Here is a 21,152-nt window from a genome sequence, read left to right as displayed (position 1 = left end):
GCGTCCGTTAAAGGAAATCTTATCCCTGACAGCGATGGCATGATTGCCCCTCAGGGTACAAGCATTCTCAGGCTTGTACCCACAAGTTTTGAGTCACATAATGACGAAGAGTCTCACTTCCTACCAACAACAATCACCACAAAAAAGACTGCAGTTCACCGATCACCTGCAGAAGCTAAAGCATAACTCTACAAAACCAGATGAAGGTCAATAGGCATGTCATTGGACTGACTGGCCATAGAATTTATTAGTACTCAGTGTCTTAATAGTTATGAATTTCTCAAATTTTTCAAAGAATTTGCAACAAATAACAAAAAGAAAAGTTTTATTGTTATAAATTATTAGATTGATTGATTGCAGATATGGATTTAAAGTCTTGATAAAGAATATTTTAGTCTGAACAGCATCCTCTTTTTCCATCAAGGTTACACAATCATCAAAAAGATTACTGCACAAGTCTTACTATTATTGGAGAATAAACCATTTCTGAATAATATGGTAAATTTTAGCCACTTTTGCTCATAATCAGCAAGTGTTTATGTTGTGACGTCTCAGAAAGACGGCGCTCTGATACCTACATTTGTTGCTCGAATAAAGGTGGTGTGGACACTTATACTACATTTAATTTCTGTAATGTAAAATCATCTTTTCACCTCCATCTCTTTAAAAAAAAAATCATACCCATACATCATACAGAGTGAGGAAATTATTATACGTGAGCCTGATTAGCAGCTGCAGAGCAACTTTTCCTTTGTGTGAGTTGATGCAGATATGACAGGCTCCATGAATGCAGATCAGTCATAGGTTTCTCATTGAGCCTCTGTCCTCATCCAAGTACGACACGTTGCTGGCTCTGCCCGTGACGGCTGGGTAAACACAGACGTGAGGGCAGCTCGAAATGCAAGCACACAAGAGCTGACACCTGGCTGATGAACGCATCAGCCAGCACAATCAGGAAGTCATATTCAGGAGTGTAATACGAACCTTAGGTCAGATAGTTAAGCACTTTAGAATGAAAACAAAAAGCATTTATAGTATAACACATTTAAGAAGTGTGATCCTTCCCATTTAATTCTTCCCATTTAAACCACAGATCAGATCAGTTCATATCTCTGCTTTTATTTAGAGTGGATAAATAAAACCGAGATAAGTTTTTTCTTTTTTTTGCCACAGGCCTGATCTCTTTGATAATAAAAAAAAATAAAAAATACACCATGTCACTACTGTGATGTATATCCAAGTTCAGTTGCTACACTGAACTCTCCTTTATTATTACATTTCACCAGGCATGGTGAAGACTATGCTGTATATAGTATAGGATGTAAATGATATATAGTCTTTGTGTTAGAACTGTTACGTATTTACTTCTGTCTAATTTAAAAATAATCAAACAACAGTACAATTTTTTTTAAAAAATAGAGAGAAAAGCGTTTCAAGATCCAAAGATTTAATTTACCCCTGAATGCACATGAACATATCCAACATTGAAAATACCAACATATTACTTCTTCCTATTTTACCTGAAATCTGCAAGAAGAAAGGGTGTACTGGTTTATTGTGCATCCACACCAAATTCAAATTCCATACAAAGTTTATGCTGAGGCAAATTCTATGGAAGCTCGTTTTTCGCCACTCAAAAAAAAGACTGAGTTATCAATGGGAAAAAAATTCAGTGGCAGTAACAAGCTTCCATAAAACTGATATGAGCTGAGTAGTTAAAATAATTCAACTTTACTAAAAAGTTCACTTCATGCTACATGACCTCAGATTCTCCTCAGTGCCGATAAGAAATAAAAGATAAACTTGAGGTAATCTCGAGCCGTATAGTTGAACTTTGCTTTGAAACAGAGACAGGAAAAAGGAGAAGGTTTAGATGAACAAGAGTAAATTTTTGGGACATTACGTTAAGTTCTAAATTAATGTACTGTAACTTGATTCCTTCTCATCCTGCTGGTTGTTAAGAGTGAATGTTCATGCGTTTCCAGCTATATTCTTTGCAGTTGGCGTGAACACAACATTTCAGAGATTAGACAATAGTGATTAGTCAGTTGTGCAACTATCACAGAAGACCTCTATGTGATATGGTTTGGTTTTGTTAAAACACTTGCTACTGTCATCTTCTGACTGCTGCTTATATGATTAAGAGAAAAAATGATCTCCTCCTCTTGAAAAGTAATTTATGAGAAAAAAAAATATTTTTCAAAAATAAAGGTCACTGATTGACCAAACAGGAGAACCAGTTCAGTTCTTTTAAACTGAAACTACAGTCACTCAATTTGGATTTCCTGTTTCAGGCAACTACATTCACACCACCTCCTTGGTAGCCCTTAACAGGTACCTCATACTTCCTCGCTACGGGCCTAAAGCAGTGCAGACGGCGATGGATGAGGAAACTTTGCAGTGTTGAGGACAAATGAGCAATTTCAGTCACTAAAAGATGATTCACTATCAGAGTTGCTGCCGGCAGCGTCTTGGTCCTCCGAGGTCTTCGTTCCTCCGTCGGGCACGGGGGCATCAGGTGTGCTGTGGTCAACAGAGAACAAGTCACATATTGTTTGTCAGTTTATTAGAAAACTGGTAATAACCAGAACAGTAATTTAAAAAACACTCACTCAAGCAGATTGGGATCCAAACCCTCCATGACCATTTTAGCCCGTATGGCCATCACCGGAACCCCCTGTGGCACATTAAACATCACATTAAGGCACAAAACTAAACCAGGACGCAGGTAACCATAGCAGCAGTAATAATGACTCACCACTTGAACCATTTTCAGGTATCGGGCATAGCGCGGGTCTTTGGCCACCGTCATGACGTTCTCTGCAGCCGCTTCTGCTTTTTGCGTCGCTGAAGCTTCTGGTGTGGTCTGAGCAGGCTGCAACATGAGACATGCACAGAAACGAAGGCAGAGTGAAGCGGTTTAGATGACAGCAGATATCCTGACAGGTTTTACATTTTCATAGTCTAAGATATGTTTTTAAATCAGGTGATACAATTTTGTTTAGGGGCGTAGTGCTATGTGTTTATTTCTTTCAGGGACCATGTACTAAATATATTAATCACATGAAAGGAAAAGATGCTTTTTATTAGATTTAGCTACTAGTGTCCATCTGCAGGCCCTGGGCAGTTAAAAACCAGTGAAATCACCAAATGACACATATGCACATGATATGTGTCCTTTTTTTATCCAAATCATGAGAGGAGAATCTGTGCAAATCTGCAAATCCTTTGGAAGCAAATTCCAAGCTTTATTTTCTCTGTTAGAGAAAGTAGACTGTAAAAAAGTGGTGCCTTGCTCAGGCACACTACAGTGCCCCCTTGTGGTGGACCCGATAGCTCTGCAAATTTGCTCAGAGCATTTGATAACTTTTTGAATGGTGAATGCTAACTTAACAGCAACTTGCTCAGAGACATTACAATGTACATACAACACTCCCAGCAACACCATCATAAACAAATGGAAAAATCATTGGTGAATACACAACAACAGCAACGGTCCTAAGATGAAGCCCTGTGGCATCTCATAGTACAGGATTTCAGTGATGATATTTAGTTTAAATAAATCTTCCCCTGTCAGACCATCTCCTTTGGCATTCAGTCATTCATCACACCTTTCTCTACTTAAACAGGTCCTTTTTCCCCTTTTCCAGAGATTTGTTGCCCCCCCTCTCATCTATTCTCTTTTGTGGTAGAATAACGCATGAAGTGTTAACTGTAAAAAGATAAATGTTTTGTCTTTAAATAAAAAAGTTCGACTTTTCCACAACATGTTTCTGCAAATGTTTCACAATAAGAGAAATGAAAGCCTGTAAAAGTTTTCTGTTTGAGGTCCTCTTTGCAAGGGATCTTTCAAATAACATTTATTCTCTTTTCCTCATCTCATTTACCCTAAACTATTTTCATTGGCTCTTTTTTAAAAGTGCTCCACTGGTAAATATAAATAATACAAGTGGGAGATTCCTGCTTTGAAGTTCTTTCATTTTCACTTCAGTAACAGAGGTGGAGATCATCAAAACCACTAAAATTTGACAAATTATATTCCCAAAAAGAAAAAGCAACAAAGTTTCATTTGTCTTCAACAATTCCAACTACTTCAGTTTTTTTCTCTTTACTGGCTCTCTTACATTAAAAGAGCTACTCTGGAAACAGCTGAACTTCAGCCAGATAAAGCTGCATGGAAATATTCCCTTTCTTCATCTAGAGAAAGGAAAACAAAAACACATGGGGTGGGGCATCATCCCACTGTAGTCAAAACAGTGGAAAATTTTACTTGAACGTCTGTACAACAAATACAAAAGACTCTGAGTTACCCTGAGAGTCAAAAGAAAAGCTGCTCTGGCTCCCATCATGTCAAAAATACATTAGAGGAGTCTCTCTCAATGTGGGGTTGTCAAGTTGAAAATGGACTAAACAGGTCAGATATTAAGTTCTAATTAGGTGGTCTTGGGGGTGCTTTGAAACCTTTGTCTGCTCTCAGGTTTATTTTTAAAACTGTCAAAAAAAAATCCTCGACTTTGCAGTTCAGCGAAGCTGGATGGAGCTATGTTTCCATGTGTACGTGTTTGTGTATCTACCTCTTCTTGAGGCGCTGCTACTGGACCATCGATTTGGCTCTGATTGGGGATGATGGGTCCATTGGCCTGTGCAGTCTGCTGCTTACTGAGTCCTTCGACTGTGACGTCCTCCAGTCCAGGAATGGAAGACAACTACACAGAGCACAATATTGCTCCATAAATATCAAGCAAATTGGCATGAAATTAAGATAATGTTGCACTGCAGCCTGCAGAGGCTTCAGAACTCACCTTGGCCTCCAAAATGCACAGGCTGGTTTCTATCTGCTGTATGCGAAGAGATATGTTTGCAAGTTTCTGGGGGAAGACGTTATACAACAGTTCAGGATTTAAGTGTTACAGAGATTTTTTGTTTCATGATGAGAGCAGAAGTAAAATAATGATAAACAAACCTCTTCACACACTGTGGAAAAACGGTTAAGGAAGCGGACTGTGTGTGCAACAAACTGATTGAGATAGGCAACAATTTTTCTCTGCTGGATCGCAGGAACCTGAAGGAAACACAGGAAAAGGAATTTAAGGTAGAAGGAACATAAGTGTAATATAACAAGGAAATGAAACAACTCCCAGTCCAATCTCCCCTTAAAGCAACTTCTCCTCCCTAGGCTGCATACGTCTTCTTTCCCCTGTTCCTTTTAGGTGTCGGCACAGCAGATCATTCACCTCCACTTCACCCTGCCCTGAAAATCATCCTCCTTCATTTCATCAATGAACCTCCTCTGTGGTCTTTCCCTTTTGCTCCTGTCTGGGAGCTCCATGTTTAACACCCTTTGTCCAATATATCCCTCCTCTGCACATCCAAACCATGTCCGCCTTGTCTCCAAGTCCACCCTGATCACTCCCAAAGAAAATCTGAACATCTTCATCTTTTTAACAACTTCTTTAGTAATGCTGTCTCCAAACGATATATATGCCATCTCATATTTTATTGTTATGTTTTGCTTTCTTTTTATGTTCTCATTTTCTGTCTTTTATAACCTTTTAATCAGTTTTTTGTGAAGTATCTTGCTTTTAAACGTGATGCAAAAATATTTTTATTATTCTTGTGAAAAAAAATAATGAGTAGAACAAGTTTAACATGCTGACAGTCATTCACAGGCAACTTCAAATGCTGAATGCAAAATATACCACTTATATTTCACAAGAGCAAAATAGCATTTTAGATTAGCTAATATTGCCCAGAACGGTTAATAAAATAAAAAGCATCCCTTCCCGAAAAACAGTTATTTATACAAATGACAGACCTTTTCACTTCATAGATTTATTTTAAACAAAACTGTTTAAAAAAGATAAGCGTAAGTATATCTCTTCGCAAAGGTTAAATCTGTTACCCTGGAAGATCAAGTGTAGAAACAACATATATTCACTTAAAAAAAAAATCACACATTTATCAGGGAAATTGAACTACAGGCGCTTGTGACAGTCATATCTGTTAATGACTTACAAGCTATAGGCTTCTATCAGCGATAAACAGCCTTTGTGTTATCTTACTTCTTAAACAAAACATATGTCAAGCAGCTCTGCTTGTGCCTGCTTTCATTTCCTCACCAGCTACTCAAATAGCTATGTTAGCTAACTAGTCAACGCCAACCTTGGTAAGGTCGACTCCAGAGCCCACGATGGGCAGCCCGTCCTCGTCCATGTTGGATCGCTGAAGATTAAAGTGCACTTTCAAATTCAGCAGCAAGAAATTTCACTGCAAAAAAGACCGAAAACAGGTTATTAAAACATTTACATATGTGAAACGGTTCACGTGACTCTGGGTTGCGTGATCACGTCCTGACGTCACCAACTGCGTAGCAGAAGTCTGCCTCGAAGTCGCGCTTCAAAAACCCTCGAGCCTGTATTTTTTCTTGTTCCCCGCTTTACCTGAATTATATGCACTATTATATGACCTCAACCGCCATGTTTGTATTTTTCTGTAAATTGTTTGTGTTTAAATAAAGTTAAGATGGGGTGGTGGGTTGGGTGTTATTTCAAAGTAAAAGTTGAACTCTTGCTACATTCGGAGCTACTTGTAATTTAGCCATGAAAATACTATTGTTGTATATAATTTGCATTTATTTATTTATAGGTTTTTGAAAACAAAAAATAAAGAACAGATGATAGGAGGCAAGCAAAATAATGAACTCAAACAATGAGGTCTTCATTATCAGATCATGTTCATGTTTTTTAAATTTAAAAAAATCTCAGTTAAAAGAATACTTGGAGTTATATTGTTGCAAATTTTAATTCTTTATCGTGGTACTGATTGCCAAGAACAATGGTGATGTGCAGAGCTGTAGTAACTACAGAGGGATAAGGCTGATGTGCCAAACCGTGACGTTATGAGAAGGAATTCTTTAAGCTAGGCTAAGAAGAGAGGTGACAGTAAGCAGCAGTATAGCTCCATGCTGGGAAAAAGCATGCAGATGCAATGTTTACTTGTTTACTTACTTTTTAATTGATGTAACAATGGAATTACTGAACGAAAGTCTGCCCTATCTTGTCTTCCAACTAAAAACAAAACTGTAAGAAATTAATGTCAGCGAGACAACTCGCCTGTCAGCTTTGATACTTTTATTTTGAAAAGCGGAAGCGGAGTATAAGCGTTGAGGAAACGGTGCTTGCGTCCGAACAGCGCATGTTAGCTGCTAACTAAAACAATACAACTTAACACCTAATTTTCGACGCCACGAGAGGCGCAGTGCACCCATGGAGGTTCTCGACTCTGCAGAGAAAACAAGCGGTGGGTATAGTGGCAATCTGAACCAGCTGCGATATAAAGTAAGCTACGTCTATGCCAGTTACACAGTTAGCGGGGGCCGTCTATTTAAAGGAATCGTGATATGCACACGCTGTCAAACTTAAGCTTTAAAATAAATAAATCATTTATTTTTTTGATTTTTTTTATTCTGTCAAGTATTATGCTTAATTTATTATCTAAACCATAGCTGATGATATATTTGAAAAATCGAAATTTAAAACTCCTTTTATTAAGGGTTGTCCAGCAATTATTCGGGTTCCCAAGCTTGTGGCTGTTTAAATGCAGGGTAAAAAATACATATGTGTCATTGCTTTACCTGAGAAAATTATTACCTTAGTAATATATGAGCAGCACTGAATTAAATGAATAACATATATGTATTGTTATAATGTGGGTTCTGGAGTTTAAAGCTGATTGCTGCCCTCTAAAGAAAATTTGTTACATTACACCTTTATGTTTTAGATCCAAGCCTGTCTCTCTCATCCCTCCAACTCCTGGTGCCACCTCTGCAGCTTTTGTCTGCCTCCATGTGGCAGCTGGTGAAGCAGAAAGATGTGATGAACTACCAGAAGCTGCAGGAGTTCGTGTTCAAAGTGACAGAGGCGATTCCTGGTCTGATCAGCCACAGGCAGAGAGCCCAGCTCATCCTTGGACTCAGAGCGAGGGTGAGGAGGTAGTCTGGCTGACGTGCCATCCATGTATGTTTATTTTGCTGCTTTGCTTCTGTAAAAATTCAGTTTATTGATATTTCAGTTGATACTGGAGCTTTGCAAAGGCTCGACACGTGGTTCTGTTGATTCTCAAGCAATCCAGAGCCATTTGGACAGACTCCCAGTAACCTCTGAAAACACAGATGTAAGTACGTTAAAGAGAAGCGGATAAAATAAAGTGTGCCCAGTACCTTTTTCAAGATATCCCTTCAATTTGTTGCAGTATAGGGATGCAGAGGTGAAAACAACAGAGTCTACTTTTGTCGCTCTGGTTCAAAGTCTGCTGAAAGATCCAATTGAGAGGGCATATTTTTTTCAGGTAGGACATATTTTAGTATTTCATATCTTTGCTTGAAAATGCTCAGAATAAAAATAACATCTTATTATCTTACAGGAAGTGTTTCCAGTGGAATACGGTCCACAGTATGACTCAGCACTAAATATGTTATTATGGGATCTGCTCTCCAAGCTGGAAAAGTTGCTTCCAGTACCAGACCTAAAGCAGGTATTCAGTCAGATAACATAATTGTTCCAGGTGATTTTCAGCGGGTTATATTAACACCGTGCTGTGATTACAGACTGTAGCCTGGCTGGACTCAGCTCCTTCTGTTTTGGAGGAATGCATTCAGCTGTCAACTGAAGATCTGAGCTTTATCTACCAGCACTACAAAAGTTCAGGACTACTGAAAATGGCATGTAAGTAGAGCTGCAGCAGTTTTCACAATCAACAAAACTATGAAGCAAGATGTTGCATCATTACAGCTGGGTCAAAAAGTCAGATTTAAAGTTGCGTAATTAGTTCTCACTTCTTAATATTTCAAGATCAGTGGATAAATTCATAGCAACAGGTTTGTAGTGTATAGTAATGCACTTTATCAGAACTTATCTTACCAGGCCCTGTGATATATTAAAGACCTATTAGTATCATATTACCTAATGAGGTCTTTGCCCTCTCTCTGCTGGCTTACTTATGGTTCCTAGAGTTTTTAGAGGTAGAACAGGAGGTAGAGCCTTCGGCTATCAGGCCCCTCTTCTGTGGGATCAGCTCCAGGTTGGATTCTGAAGAGAGACACCCTCTCTACCTTTAAGATTAGGCCTAAAACTTTACTTTTTGATAAAACTTATAGTTAGAGCTGGATCAGGTGACTCTGAATCCCCCCTTAGGCCTTAATTTTACTCTGTTATGGACAGGAACAGCTAAAGCACCAACAGCCGAGCAGTCATTCCTGTTTTACTTATTAAAAGCCCACTTGAAGTCCACCTGGATGGATATGTATAGTTGGTGCATTTCAATATAATTTCCCGCAGAAAAGTCAGCACACTACCAAAAACTAGGCAGGCATGTAGACATCTCCATGTTACGGTCACGATCACTATCTGATGACCAGATTATGTCAAATAGACCCTAGCGGACTCATTGTGATGCAATAGGCTTAGACTAGTGGTTTGCTTTCTGTCCTGCTTTCCTTCACTTACCCTCAACTGTGACAGCACTGACAGCACCTCCCTCAGCCTGGTTCTGCGGGAGGTTTCATCCTGTTAAATACATTTTTTTTTCTTCCAAAGTCCTCATAGGTGGTTGCGTGATTGTCAGTTTCTTTCTAAAATTGGAGGGTCTTTCCATCACAATATAAAGCGTCTTGAGGCAACTGAATTGGCGCTATATGAATAAAATTGAATTGAATTATCTAACCTCTAAACACCCACCAAATCTCCAGCAAACCATTTTGGGTTAGGTGATGTTTCACTCACATGCTAAACAAGTAAATTTCCAGAAACTAGAAGTTGTTATTTTTCAAATGAAGTCTTCGTACATTTTGGCCTTGCAGTTATTCATTGATGGGATTTTCCATTTGGTTTTTCTAAACAGGGAAAATTCCATGAAGAGAGGTGAATATTAACTCAACCTTAACTCAAAGTGGGATAGGGGTGACCTGATGACTGTTAAGTGACAAAGCTATTTTAGTGACATTTCCTAATGTAATAAATTATATTTTTAATCTTTTTTATGCCAAAAGAAATAAAAAAACACAAGTTGTATAAACAAAACTACATTTATTTAATCCTCTTCTTGTTTGCCATGTTTGAGTGAATTGTGTATTACAGTATGTTAAAATAATTTTGACACCAAAATATAGAGATGCTCGTGACTTCCTAATGCTTTTATCAGCAAACTTTAAATTACAATTTCTGAGAATATATCTAGGTGACCTCTCAGGTTCAATGTTTTGAAGAGAAGGTTTGAGAGAAAAGGTTGAATTGGCTTGGAAATACAATCAAAAATATTACTTCGCATATAAATGAACTCAGTCGTTCCATATTCTATTGTATATATTTATGTTTTAGACTGATACCACAAAATGATAGTGTAACCAGGCTTTAACCTACTGTGATTCCCACATATTTGTAACAGGTCAACAGATACAATAGATGTTGATGTGTTCATCACACCTAAATACATTTGTTTGTATTATATATATATATACACGTGTGTGTGTGTGTGTGTGTGTACTATTATTAGTATACACTTTATACTCTTACTTGCTAGTACCTGAGCCTGTTTCTGATGGAGGTTTCTTCTTTTTAAAAGGGAGTTTTTCTTTCCCACTGTTGCCACATGTTTGCTTGTTTGCTCATAGGAGGTTGCCTGATTGCTGGAACCTTTGCTATATTATTGTAGTGTCTTTACTTTACAGTATAAAGCACCTTGAAGCATCTATTGTTGTGATTTGGCGCTATATAAATAAAAATGAATTGAGAGATTTTGTTCACATATGTCATGAAGTACTTATGTCTCTCTCTGCAGTAGCTGATGAGTCTCTTTTTTGCAGACGGTCCTTCTTCCACTGCTGGTAACTCCATCATGTCTGCATTATCAATCCCTCCCTCACAAAAGACAAATGTATCAGTTGGACTGGACTCCATCCATAACTACGCTAACGTATTGAACCCCGTCACTTTAGTGGGAACCGACCAGTACAGCGTGGTCACCGTTTACACTGAAGTGGAAGTCGGAGCAGCTGAGGTGGATGTGCAAATGATGGAGTCGGCTGCAGTTCAAGTTCAGACAGATTTCTATGAAGAGGAGATAGTGGCTGTAAGTGCTGATAGCGCTGGCGATGAAGAGGCTCCTGCTGTGAGGGCTGAAGAAACGAGTGAGACTGTGGATGTAGCGAAAGCTTTGGAGACTTTGACGAGAACCTTTGCATTAAGGGGGCAAGACGTACTTACAGAAAAGAACAACCAGTCATCCATAAATGACGATCTTGAATCAGGAAAGGGAACAGATGAAGGAAAAAGCCATGAAGGGCATGAAATAAGTGACCAAGTGACTAAAGGGAAACGGGAAGTCATTGCAGAAGAAGTGACAGATGAGTTCCAGCTTGGAGGCATAGAGAGAAATATATGCACAGACCTGATAGATAATTCATTTTCTGCTCAAGAAATGGCAGAAATCCAGACTGAAATGTCGGAAGCACAGGAGTCTGACACGTCAGGAAACATGCGCAGATCCACACGTCTGCAACTAAAGACTTCGCCGAGTTGGAACGAGACGTGTAAAATAAAAAGGACAACAAGAGAAAATCCTGAAGAACCAAAAATGTACAAAAACATTATTTTCATTCCAAATATCTTTACCAGAAATGTACACCTTATTAGAATAACAAAAAATTTCAGATTAATTTGGTTATGTTGATCTTGGGTATAGCTATTATAATCTAAAGATGCACTTTTTAATTCATGCTTATCCATTTAAGTAGGAATAGGAATAAGGAATATGGTTAAAATATTCCTGGTCATGGTTAAAATAATATAAGAAAATAGGTCATTACTGTCATATCTGGTTGGTAAATGTGAAGCTACACCCAGCATCCTTAAGCACTTGCTCTGGATCCGTGCAAATGTTAAAAAAAAAAAGAGAAAAATCTGCCCGTCAGCGCTGCTAAAGCTCACTAATTAACATGTTATAGGCTGGACGATTCCCTGGTTTTAACGTCTTTGTGCTCACTGGAGCATATTTAGTACACAGATATGAGCAGCTTCTCATCTGCAGATCAAGTTTACATGCAGTCATCGTGGACATGAATATCGGGGTAATTTTGAGCTTTTAATGATTTCCTTGATTTGTTCTTTTTCCAAAGTGAAATGATTGTACAGCATACATATTTAATTACTTTAAAAAGCAAGAATTTGTTGTACTTGTGCACCCAATTCTTAAAAGCTCGAAATTACCATGATATTAATCCCTATGATGACTGCATATAAACTGCTGTATCCCAGGACAAGATGATAGACTTTGAAGGGATTTTTATGTACTATGTACTTTATGTACTTTAGCATTCTGATTTCCTGTTACACTTTCTTCTACTTGTTCATATCACAAAAATGCCAAATCTGAGAGATTTTCCTTTAAATATTGTGACACAGTGTTTTGATTTCTCCAGGAGCACTGCTGATGGATCAGCTGCCCCTTCTGTGATAGCCATCAAAGGATCTGACAAAGGTGATGTGATGTCAAGAAGAAAACAATGTTGAACTTCTTAAATAAATCCACTCATGTATCTGTTCCTTTATTTTAATGCAGGAGATGCACACGAGATGACGTCTATCATCTTCACCTGCTCGCAGTGTCCTTTCCATAACTCGGATAAAAACAGTCCTCCACACTTCCACATGCAGAGCGTTCGCAAAGAAGCATACAGGACTCTCTCAGGAGTTAAATTTACGCCATCCCCCTCCAGCACAGATGAAATATTTACATCTATTAAACTTTTTCCCAGAGGAAACTCTGAGGAGAGAAAAGCAGAGCAGCCAGAGCAAAGCAGAGAGAGTGTTTCTCAGTTGCATGGCCGTCAGAGATCGCTCACATGCGAAACATGCGGTAAGACGTTCACCCGGACATCGGATGTCAGGAGACACCAGCTCACTCACACGGGAGAGAGACCGTTTCACTGCTCGCAGTGTAACCGAACCTTCCAGCACTCATGGGATCTGGCGAAGCATGAGAGCAAACATCACGGCGTAGCCATCTCCTTCACCTGCCAGGTATGCAGGAGCTCCTTCGCTAACCTGAGGGCGTTGACTGTCCACCATAAAAAGTCTCACTCACAGGAGAGCCAGCTGCCTCAAATGTGCTCCATCTGCAGTCAGAGTTTCCCGACTTCGCCTGAGCTGCTGGAGCACAGGAAGTCCCACGTCACCGCTAAACGCTACATCTGCCAGCAGTGCGGCGAAGGCTTCGACACCCTGCTCGCACGCTCTCAGCACAGGCAGATGCATCAGGTGAAGCGTCAGTTTAAATGTCCACATTGTGAGAAGACGTACACTCGGAGGTCTGACGTTAAGAGGCATCTGTCCACCCATACTGGGGAGCGACCCTACCAGTGCAACCAGTGCAGCAAACGATTCTCGCTGCGCTTCATGCTCATCAAACACCTCCGTGTTCACACGGGTGAGCGCCCTTTCCAGTGCTCCCACTGCCCGAAGAGGTTCACCCTGGTGTCTGTGCTGGCCAGACATGAGAGGATGCACACCGGGGAGAAACCCTTCCTCTGTTCTCAGTGCGGGAAAGGCTTTTTGTCACAGGGCGAGCTCTCAAAACATCACAGGTCACACGTGGACGACAGGCCGTACTCCTGCCCTCAGTGCGGGAAGCGCTTTAAGAGCAAGAAAACACAGCAAGAGCACATCGTCTCGCACACTGGGGCCCGCCCCTACCCCTGCACTTACTGCGGGAAGGGCTTCACCAAACCCTACGCCCTCACCAGACACAACCTGATCCACACAGGAGAGAGGCCATTCCCCTGTGGACACTGTGAGAAGTCCTTCCTCACCCTCAGCGAGGCTCAGTTGCATCAGAGAATCCACACAGGGGAACGCCCATATCCTTGCAACACATGCGAGCTGAAGTTCAAGAGCTCGTCCGAGCTGGCACGACACAAACGCAGCCATTCTGGCTTAAAGCGGGTGAAGCCGCGGTGCGAGCGGTGCATGATGACATTCGCATCTAAGGCCAAACTGAAAAAACACATGGAGACACATAGGGACGGAGGAGACACAGTGCAGTCTGTAGAGACCAAGGAATGAAACTTGTAACAGAAACTCTCAGAGGCTAAATAAGTAGGGTGGGGAAAAAGAAGGAATATTATGTTTAGATTTATATAATTGGAGAAAATATATTTTATGCAGATCAGGAGCGAAACAGGCCCGCAGCTTGTCAGTAAATTAGATTTTTTTTTTTTTAAATAGTTTCCGCTTTTTATATTGGCAGTTTTACTCTTTTCACTTCACAACAAGGAAATCATATTCAATACTTTCAAACGGAAAATGAACAAAAACTGCTCCTGTAGTGGACTTTTTCACTGCGTGTACTGTCTTTTTCCTTCTCTGTATTGCCATTGTACTATTGCCCACCTATAAATGAAAACAAAGATACTACCAGCAGGTAGTAAACAAAGGAAAAACATGATTTTCTAGATCCCATTTCTAGACTTCTTGGAGAACTCTGTCATCATACTTTAAAATGAGCATCATGCAATAAATGGTCCTTTCATGATGTGTGTAATGTTTCCTTTTTTTGCTGAGAAAGTGTTCTATGTTGGATTGCATTCAACTTTAAGGCCAAACCAGGCAACCTCAAAGGGTTACAGAGTTCAGTCTTGTGATGAGTAACAATGACAGGAAATCAGAGGTTGATATCTCGGCAGCTACTGAATGCATTATTGTGAAATGTGGTCAGACATGCACATCCTCCCCTCAGGACTATTTATAATAACTGTACAGACACAGGTTTTCTGTCACCGCCATTGCCTTGCATCTGTAGTGATAATTCTGCTCATTAGTAAGTCTTAGCACTTTGTTGTGGTAAGTTTCTTCCATTTAGGCCTTAATAACTTAAGACGATAAAAGACCTGAACATACACAACATGCAAAATGCATGGACGGATTATGAAAGTTTAGGGCCTCTGGGCACATGTATCCTCCTCACTCATCCCACAGAGAAGCTGAAAACCACGCACAGTTTTGGTAGTTTTGTCTCACCAAATAGACATTTTGCTGATGTTCTACAACATTTTGTCTCATTACAGTCATGTTTTATCCTATGTTGGATTTTTGTGTATCATTTGATTGTTTTTTTAATCTCTTTATCTTTATGTGTCTCAGTTTTTGTTTTATATCTCATCTTGCACCACTGATCATAAATGCACCCTCTCTAACTTTTCATTGCTCTTTGAGGTCCTTTATGTTCTGTTTGTCTTTTCTTCTTTCTTTTTTTTGTTTGATTTTGTGTCTGATTCAGTTTTGTCCGATCACCATCTCATTTTGTGACATAACAAGGGGCCCATTTAGGACCTGCAAGCAAGCCTTAATTTGCTTAAATGTGGAACTCTTGCGAAAACTTGCTTGGTGACATTTGGTGCTGTTGAGGTGACTTTGAAAAATGATTCTGCATGCCAGGTGACGTGTCTTCTTTATTTCTGTCAGCAGTTCACATAAAAACCAAATGACTCACTGATCTGATGGTTATGGTGTTATAAAGATGATAAACATAACCTAATTTCCTTCACACAGCTCCAGCTGTCTGTGGTAAAAAAAAAACAGTCTGTCCCCTTCATTTTCTGGTAGAGTTCCTCATACACTAACTGAGAACTAATGGTGTTGGGTGTCTATTTTAAAACATTGGAAAATTCTCTATAACTTCATGTGAATTTTCTGCTATGGTACTAGGCTGTTGTGAAGTTTGCGAGGATGTTGTATTTGGTTTCTATATTGTGTATTATTAAGTCTTCTAGTTATAGTGTTATATTTATTTTCCTGGGCTTATGATGAATCCTGTTTTCTGTGCTGTTAGTTCTCTGATTACTTAGTTGATAGATTGGTTAATTCCCTTTTGGTATTCCTCTTCTATTTTTTTAGTCTTGTCTCTGCCTGTTTTAATTTCTGTCTTTATGTCAAGTTTGCATATGTTAGTGCTGGTCTCAGTATTAGTGTCTTCCTGTTATATTTTGATAGGCCTGTGTGCACTGTGTTCCATTTTGCTTTCCCTGTCTCTTTAGTCTGTAATTAGTGTGAGCTTTATTCCTTCCTGTTCCCTCGTTACCCTCGGTGTATATATTGTCTCAGACTTCCCTCGCTCTTTGTTGTGTTCTCCCTCTAGCTGTGTGCTGTTTGTTCTGTGTTGGTAATATAAAGTTTTTATTGATTTTGACCTTGACCTTTGACCAATTTTCCCAAAATTAGTGTCGTATCTACCGTCACATAAAATTTGACAATGATATCTTGAAAACTGTTGATGTTCAAAAAACCATGTTCAAAAGGAGAACTGTACTTTATTACATTATATGATATTACTATATTAGTACCATTTATCTCTGTTCAGATGTTGCGCTGTTGTTGTACCTAATTTATTTTCTTTTGATTTTTTTTTAAATTATACTCTTTTTTGTTTTCGATTCTTTTCTTCTTCTTTTTTTCTCTCTCTCTTTTCCCACTAAAAAAAACTGAAAAATTGATAAGCAGAGTCGCGTCTTGATGCATGCTCAATCATCCAGGTAAGTAAATCCCAAAAGGTTCATTCTATACATCTGGATGTAGCGTTTTCAGTGGGAGAATCTTCTTCACTCTCAGCTGACTGCAGGTTTCCCCAATCTTAGAAACAGGACATTTGCACAATAACTGAACCTAGCCCACTCAATGAACAATGGTCTGTGAGGTCAGTTCCTTTATCATTAATATGCAAATTGCCATGACCATTGATCAAGCAGAGTCACATTATAAGGTCAAAAAAATGATCATAATTAACTTTGATTAAGTGATTCTAAATAAAGTAAATTTAGAAATTGTTTACGTAACACTCTAAGAGAGGTTATTTAATACTGAAGTTGGGGTGAGGCCTCTCTGACTGGCAGGTATCTCGGTACAGGCTACTCCAATCAGCACTGGCTAGGCTTCACCTGTATTAATTAAAGTGACTGACCTGGAACTTTCTTCCTTGTATGTGTTGTCGTCCTTTAGTAATGGCATATATAATGCTTACTTTGTGGTCCAGAAGCTTCACTAGTGGTGAGTGAAATTCTAGCACTACTTAGCAGATACTGTCTGTGCCTTGCACTGCTAAAGTTAAAGATTGCTAGCATTAGCGGATATTATAGCACTCCACTCTTTCATCCTAATATGGTCACTTCATGGCCCAAAAACACAACAAAGTGATAGCCAAAATTCTAACACTAAAGAGTCGAAATATACAAAAGCAATGAGTGACATCTGCAACTGAGTATTAGAGCTGAATTAAGAAAAGAAAAAAAATCTTAGTGTTCATTTTGACAATACTGTTGAAAGTCTTTTGAGAAAAAAGTCCAAACGTGTAGATTAAACCTGGTGTTCTAAGTCAAACAACAGCCACGGTTGCTATACGCTCTACAAAGTGCCTCATGTAGATGAATTTGTGAAACAACTTGATTAGCCATCTTAGCTAATGTTAGCAATGTACATTTTCTAATCTTTAGGTTTCTGTTGCCATACCTCCCCTGTGTTCCGCGCTTCATGTTTAGACACTCGTGTCTTCATGTTTTATCTCGTTTGGTCCTACTTTTCTCCTGTCTGTTTTGTTCTTATATCTGTTTCTGTCCCTGCCCCAGTGTCAAGCGTGTCTTCTTCTCAGTGTGTTTTCTGTTTTATCGTGCTAGCCTCTTGACCTGTGTTCAGTGTGTTCAATTTTGCTTCCCTCATCTCGTTATGTCTATCAATTCCAGCTTTGTTCCCCTGTGTTTCCACTTCCGTAATCATCCTGATGTGAATATAAGATAAGATAAGATAACCTTTATTAGTCCCACACGTGGGAAATTTGTTATATAGTGTCAGTTTTCCTTTGTCCTTTAGTGCTTTGTCTGTCTGGCTCCTTCTGTGTTCCAGGTTTTAGGTTTTTCTATGTTCCTTATGTACCACACCCTTAGTGTTTAATTTCACCCAGTTGAAGTTAATTACTCTAGTCTCAGCTTACCTTTTGTTAAGATTCAGTTTCAGCCTCTCTTTATCTGCATTTGGGACTCAAATTTTGGGTCCTCATCCTTACTCCACATGATTTGCGCACCCAGACCGTGACAAGACTTTCTTCCTAAAAACATTATTTCCACTTTATTCTTAAAATAGATGTTAAAGTTTTGATTTGAAAATGAACGCTAATACTTTTTTTTTTTTTTTTTTAATCAGTGTGGCCTGGCCCCTCTTTAATTTGGTCTGTGGATAGTTCCCAAACAAAGGTATCTGTAAAAGTGTAAACAGGCGTGTCACATTCCCGCGCTCACCACAGATCCCAGGAGATCTGAGATTGGCCGTGTTATGTTGCTCTCTGCGTGCAGATGGCCACTTGGCGTGATGGTCGAAAACATGAAAAGATTTATATTTTATAAGAAGTAAGTGGTGTGTAGATTTTTGGTCATTTTTTACATCCTATAAATTACAAAATGTTTGAAGTCACCAGTCAGTCTCACTTTATCGCAGTCCCACTAAAATTTGGTGAAAGTGGAACGACATACAAACCTTTCATTCTAGATGTCCACAATACATCTTTTTTTTCTTTCTTTTTTTGACGTAGTCCACAGCTTTTGTAATTTTTTATACTTTGGTAAAAGTATTTCAAACACCAAAACAATTTCTCTAAGATTTAAAGAATTTAAAAAAAAATCAGCTTTAGGGAAACATTATCTCTGCAAAGATTTCTAGGACAATTCAGAGGCTTATTTCTAAGAAGGCCAAGACTCTTCCAGAAATTTTGATTTTAAAAAAATAAGAAAAAAATAAGCCAGTATTATGTAAAAGCGCCCTCAACAGGGAAGTTTAAAATGATGTGTAAAAAACAAAAAGCAAAACTGGCTTAGATCCCAAACTGCCACAAAATGAGATCAGTCTTCTCCTGCCACTTTTTCTGGGTATTCCCTCTCTGTCATCATGTCAGTATTATGGTTATCCTTATAAAAAGAGGCAGTTGAATGTGGTTAATTAACCGAGATGTTTTCATTAGCTCTGACTAGGCAGGTAGGTGATTGGTGGAGAGGGCATGCCAAGCAGGAGTCACCAGAATAAAAATGTCCCTGTCATATTAATGGGAGACTAACTGAAGCAGAATAATAGTAGGTGAGGTAGTGGGTTTCTATTTTTAAATTGCCTTTTACTCACTTTATATTTTTATGTTTGTTTTTTTCTATTGACCATCATTAAAATACATAAATATCAGTGTTTTTGTGCTACAATAATAACACTAGTGCAGTCCTGATGAAGCAGAATAGACTTGTTTGTATTTTGTTTTTTAAATATGTAGTACCTAAGGGTCTTTTAAGATTTTAAAAATAACCTTTTACTGCACTTATCCTGGAATCACTTATTCTACAAATGGAAAACAGTAGAAGTCAAAGGGATGGCTCCTCCACACCGAGAGAGGGTGTGCATTGGTTGATTCTCGGTCATTTCCCCCTGCAATCACCTCTTCTCTTGATCAGGGCAGCGGCGAGCAGGCAGATGTCGGGATGTGACTGTCAGCGGAGGACTTTGGAGGACTGGTGACCAAGCAGGTGGAAAGAACCTTCAGAATAAACATAAATAAGGTGGAAACAAGGCAGCTGTGGATGCAGATAACGACTCAACGCGCACCCATCACTGTGATTTACAGTCCAGTTGGCAATGGTTTTGCTGGTGGCGGATTAATAAACAGTCATAAAGCTTTGGGAGAACGGCTGTGTGTGTTGCAGGAGGACGAGGGTGAAGGCACTGATAGAAGAAAAAGGAGGAGAGAGGGAGAGTGTAACGGAGAGAGAAGTGAGTAGATAAAGCAAGGATCATGAGCGCACTGCCTTACGACTCGCTGTCGGCTCGGCCGAGTCCCAGCAGACAAGCTTTGGACTGGGAGCGTGAGCAGCTAGCTGTGCGACGACTGTCTTCACGGAGTCTTGACCTGCTGACTCCGCCTCCTCTTCCTCGTCGACCCTCTGCCATCCCTGGCTACCTGCTGCCTCCATACCAAGGTCAAGAGGAGCAGCTCAGCCTGCAGCAGCAGCAACAGCAGCGTCTCTCCTTGTCCGTGTGCTCAGAAGCCTCCCTGGCGCCCCCTGCTCCTCCACCTGTGGGTGCTGGCCCACCCTGCTGCCATTCCGTGGGAGTCATGCACCTCTTGCGTCTGGGTCTCCTAGCCTTCAGCTGCCTCTTCTGGGCAGCTGGACTGGCTATCTTCACACTGGGTGTGTGGGCTCAAATTTCCCTGGCAGACTACATGATGCTCTCCGCCAACCGCTACCCCAATGCCCCGCTCATCCTTCTGTCCACAGGTGCGGCCATCACAGCATGGGGCTTCCTGGGTTGCCTGGGGGTGGCTGCAAACCTGCCTTGCGTGCTAAGGGCTTACGGCTTCTTTCAGCTTGCTGCACTTGTGGCCGGTTTGGCAGCAGGACTCTCGGGCCTCTTCTACCGTGAAGAAATTGCCGGTGGATTTCGCAGCGGTTTACAGCGAGCAGTGGCGGGCTACACAGAGGATGAAGGCCGTGCTGACGCTCTAGACAGCCTGCAGAGGGCTCTGAAGTGTTGTGGAGCTGACGGTTGGCGCGACTGGCTTGTGTCTGACTGGGCTATCCAGCATATGAACTTCCTGCCCATTGAGAACGGCACCTCGGTGTCCTTGCCCGACAGCTGCTGCGTGAGGCGAAAGGGTTGCAAGAATCGGCCTCTTCTGGCAGATGATGGTGACGGCATGGCTGCCGCGGGGATCCATCCGCATGGCTGCTTCCGCAAAGTCTTCAGCTTGGTCAATGACAATGTCTTCCATATTGCTGCTACTGTGCTGGGGTTAGCCTTCACACAGATTGGAGGCATTGCCCTGGCTTGTCTGTTAGCCAATAAACTGGCACCAAGACAGCATGGACGTGTAGTAGCACATTAATACTCTATCTAATTAATAAGGCTAGCTGGTGGATTGACCATTTGAGTTTAATAGAGTAGGGAAGTTTGAAAACCCCCAGGAATTTGTAGGACTTATATAACACTAAAAGTAACTCAAATATATGACACGTGATTCTTTGACAAAACAGTTTAAGGTCCAAACTTGTGTTCAGAAATCCAGCACATCGCTTAAATTCCTTC

General features: G+C 40.1%; 3 protein-coding genes across 6 annotated transcripts; 2 read left to right on the top strand and 1 right to left on the bottom strand.

Annotated features, from left to right (window-relative positions):
- Window positions 1–1,538: 1,538 nt before the first annotated feature.
- On the bottom strand, window positions 1,539–7,118 carry washc3 (WASH complex subunit 3). 3 transcript variants are annotated; one of them, XM_063460372.1, is made up of 8 exons: window positions 7,008–7,118; window positions 6,163–6,267; window positions 4,964–5,062; window positions 4,803–4,868; window positions 4,575–4,706; window positions 2,759–2,875; window positions 2,613–2,677; window positions 1,539–2,523 (listed from the first exon to the last, which is right to left on the bottom strand). In XM_063460372.1, the coding sequence occupies exons 2-8, from the start codon at window positions 6,211–6,213 to the stop codon at window positions 2,424–2,426; spliced, it is 630 nt and encodes a 209-aa protein (XP_063316442.1). In that variant the 5' UTR covers window positions 6,214–6,267; window positions 7,008–7,118; the 3' UTR covers window positions 1,539–2,423. The 3 variants fall into 3 exon arrangements, with proteins under 3 accessions (XP_063316442.1, XP_063316443.1, XP_063316441.1); XM_063460373.1 differs by lacking the exon at window positions 7,008–7,118 and adding an exon at window positions 6,307–6,477 and having other exon boundaries at window positions 6,163–6,222; XM_063460371.1 differs by lacking the exon at window positions 7,008–7,118 and having other exon boundaries at window positions 6,163–6,476.
- Window positions 7,119–7,167: 49 nt separating this feature from the next.
- On the top strand, window positions 7,168–14,581 carry LOC134646909 (zinc finger protein 502-like). 2 transcript variants are annotated; one of them, XM_063500940.1, is made up of 9 exons: window positions 7,168–7,299; window positions 7,780–7,982; window positions 8,071–8,172; window positions 8,251–8,346; window positions 8,422–8,532; window positions 8,606–8,723; window positions 10,859–11,630; window positions 12,473–12,531; window positions 12,613–14,581. In XM_063500940.1, the coding sequence occupies exons 1-9, from the start codon at window positions 7,266–7,268 to the stop codon at window positions 14,112–14,114; spliced, it is 2,997 nt and encodes a 998-aa protein (XP_063357010.1). In that variant the 5' UTR covers window positions 7,168–7,265; the 3' UTR covers window positions 14,115–14,581. The 2 variants fall into 2 exon arrangements, with proteins under 2 accessions (XP_063357010.1, XP_063357011.1); XM_063500941.1 differs by lacking the exon at window positions 7,168–7,299 and having other exon boundaries at window positions 7,883–7,990; window positions 8,256–8,346.
- Window positions 14,582–19,860: 5,279 nt separating this feature from the next.
- Window positions 19,861–20,952, top strand: LOC134647098 (tetraspanin-7-like). Its single transcript, XM_063501251.1, has one exon. It carries the CDS (start codon window positions 19,861–19,863, stop codon window positions 20,950–20,952), a length of 1,092 nt encoding a protein of 363 aa, XP_063357321.1.
- Window positions 20,953–21,152: the final 200 nt, after the last annotated feature.

The sequence above is a fragment of the Pelmatolapia mariae genome, linkage group LG17 (genome assembly GCF_036321145.2).
Source record: "Pelmatolapia mariae isolate MD_Pm_ZW linkage group LG17, Pm_UMD_F_2, whole genome shotgun sequence".
NCBI classification, from domain to species: Eukaryota; Metazoa; Chordata; class Actinopteri; order Cichliformes; family Cichlidae; genus Pelmatolapia; species Pelmatolapia mariae.
Note: the sequence above shows the minus strand (reverse complement) of the source record. Positions and strands in the feature narration are given on the sequence as shown.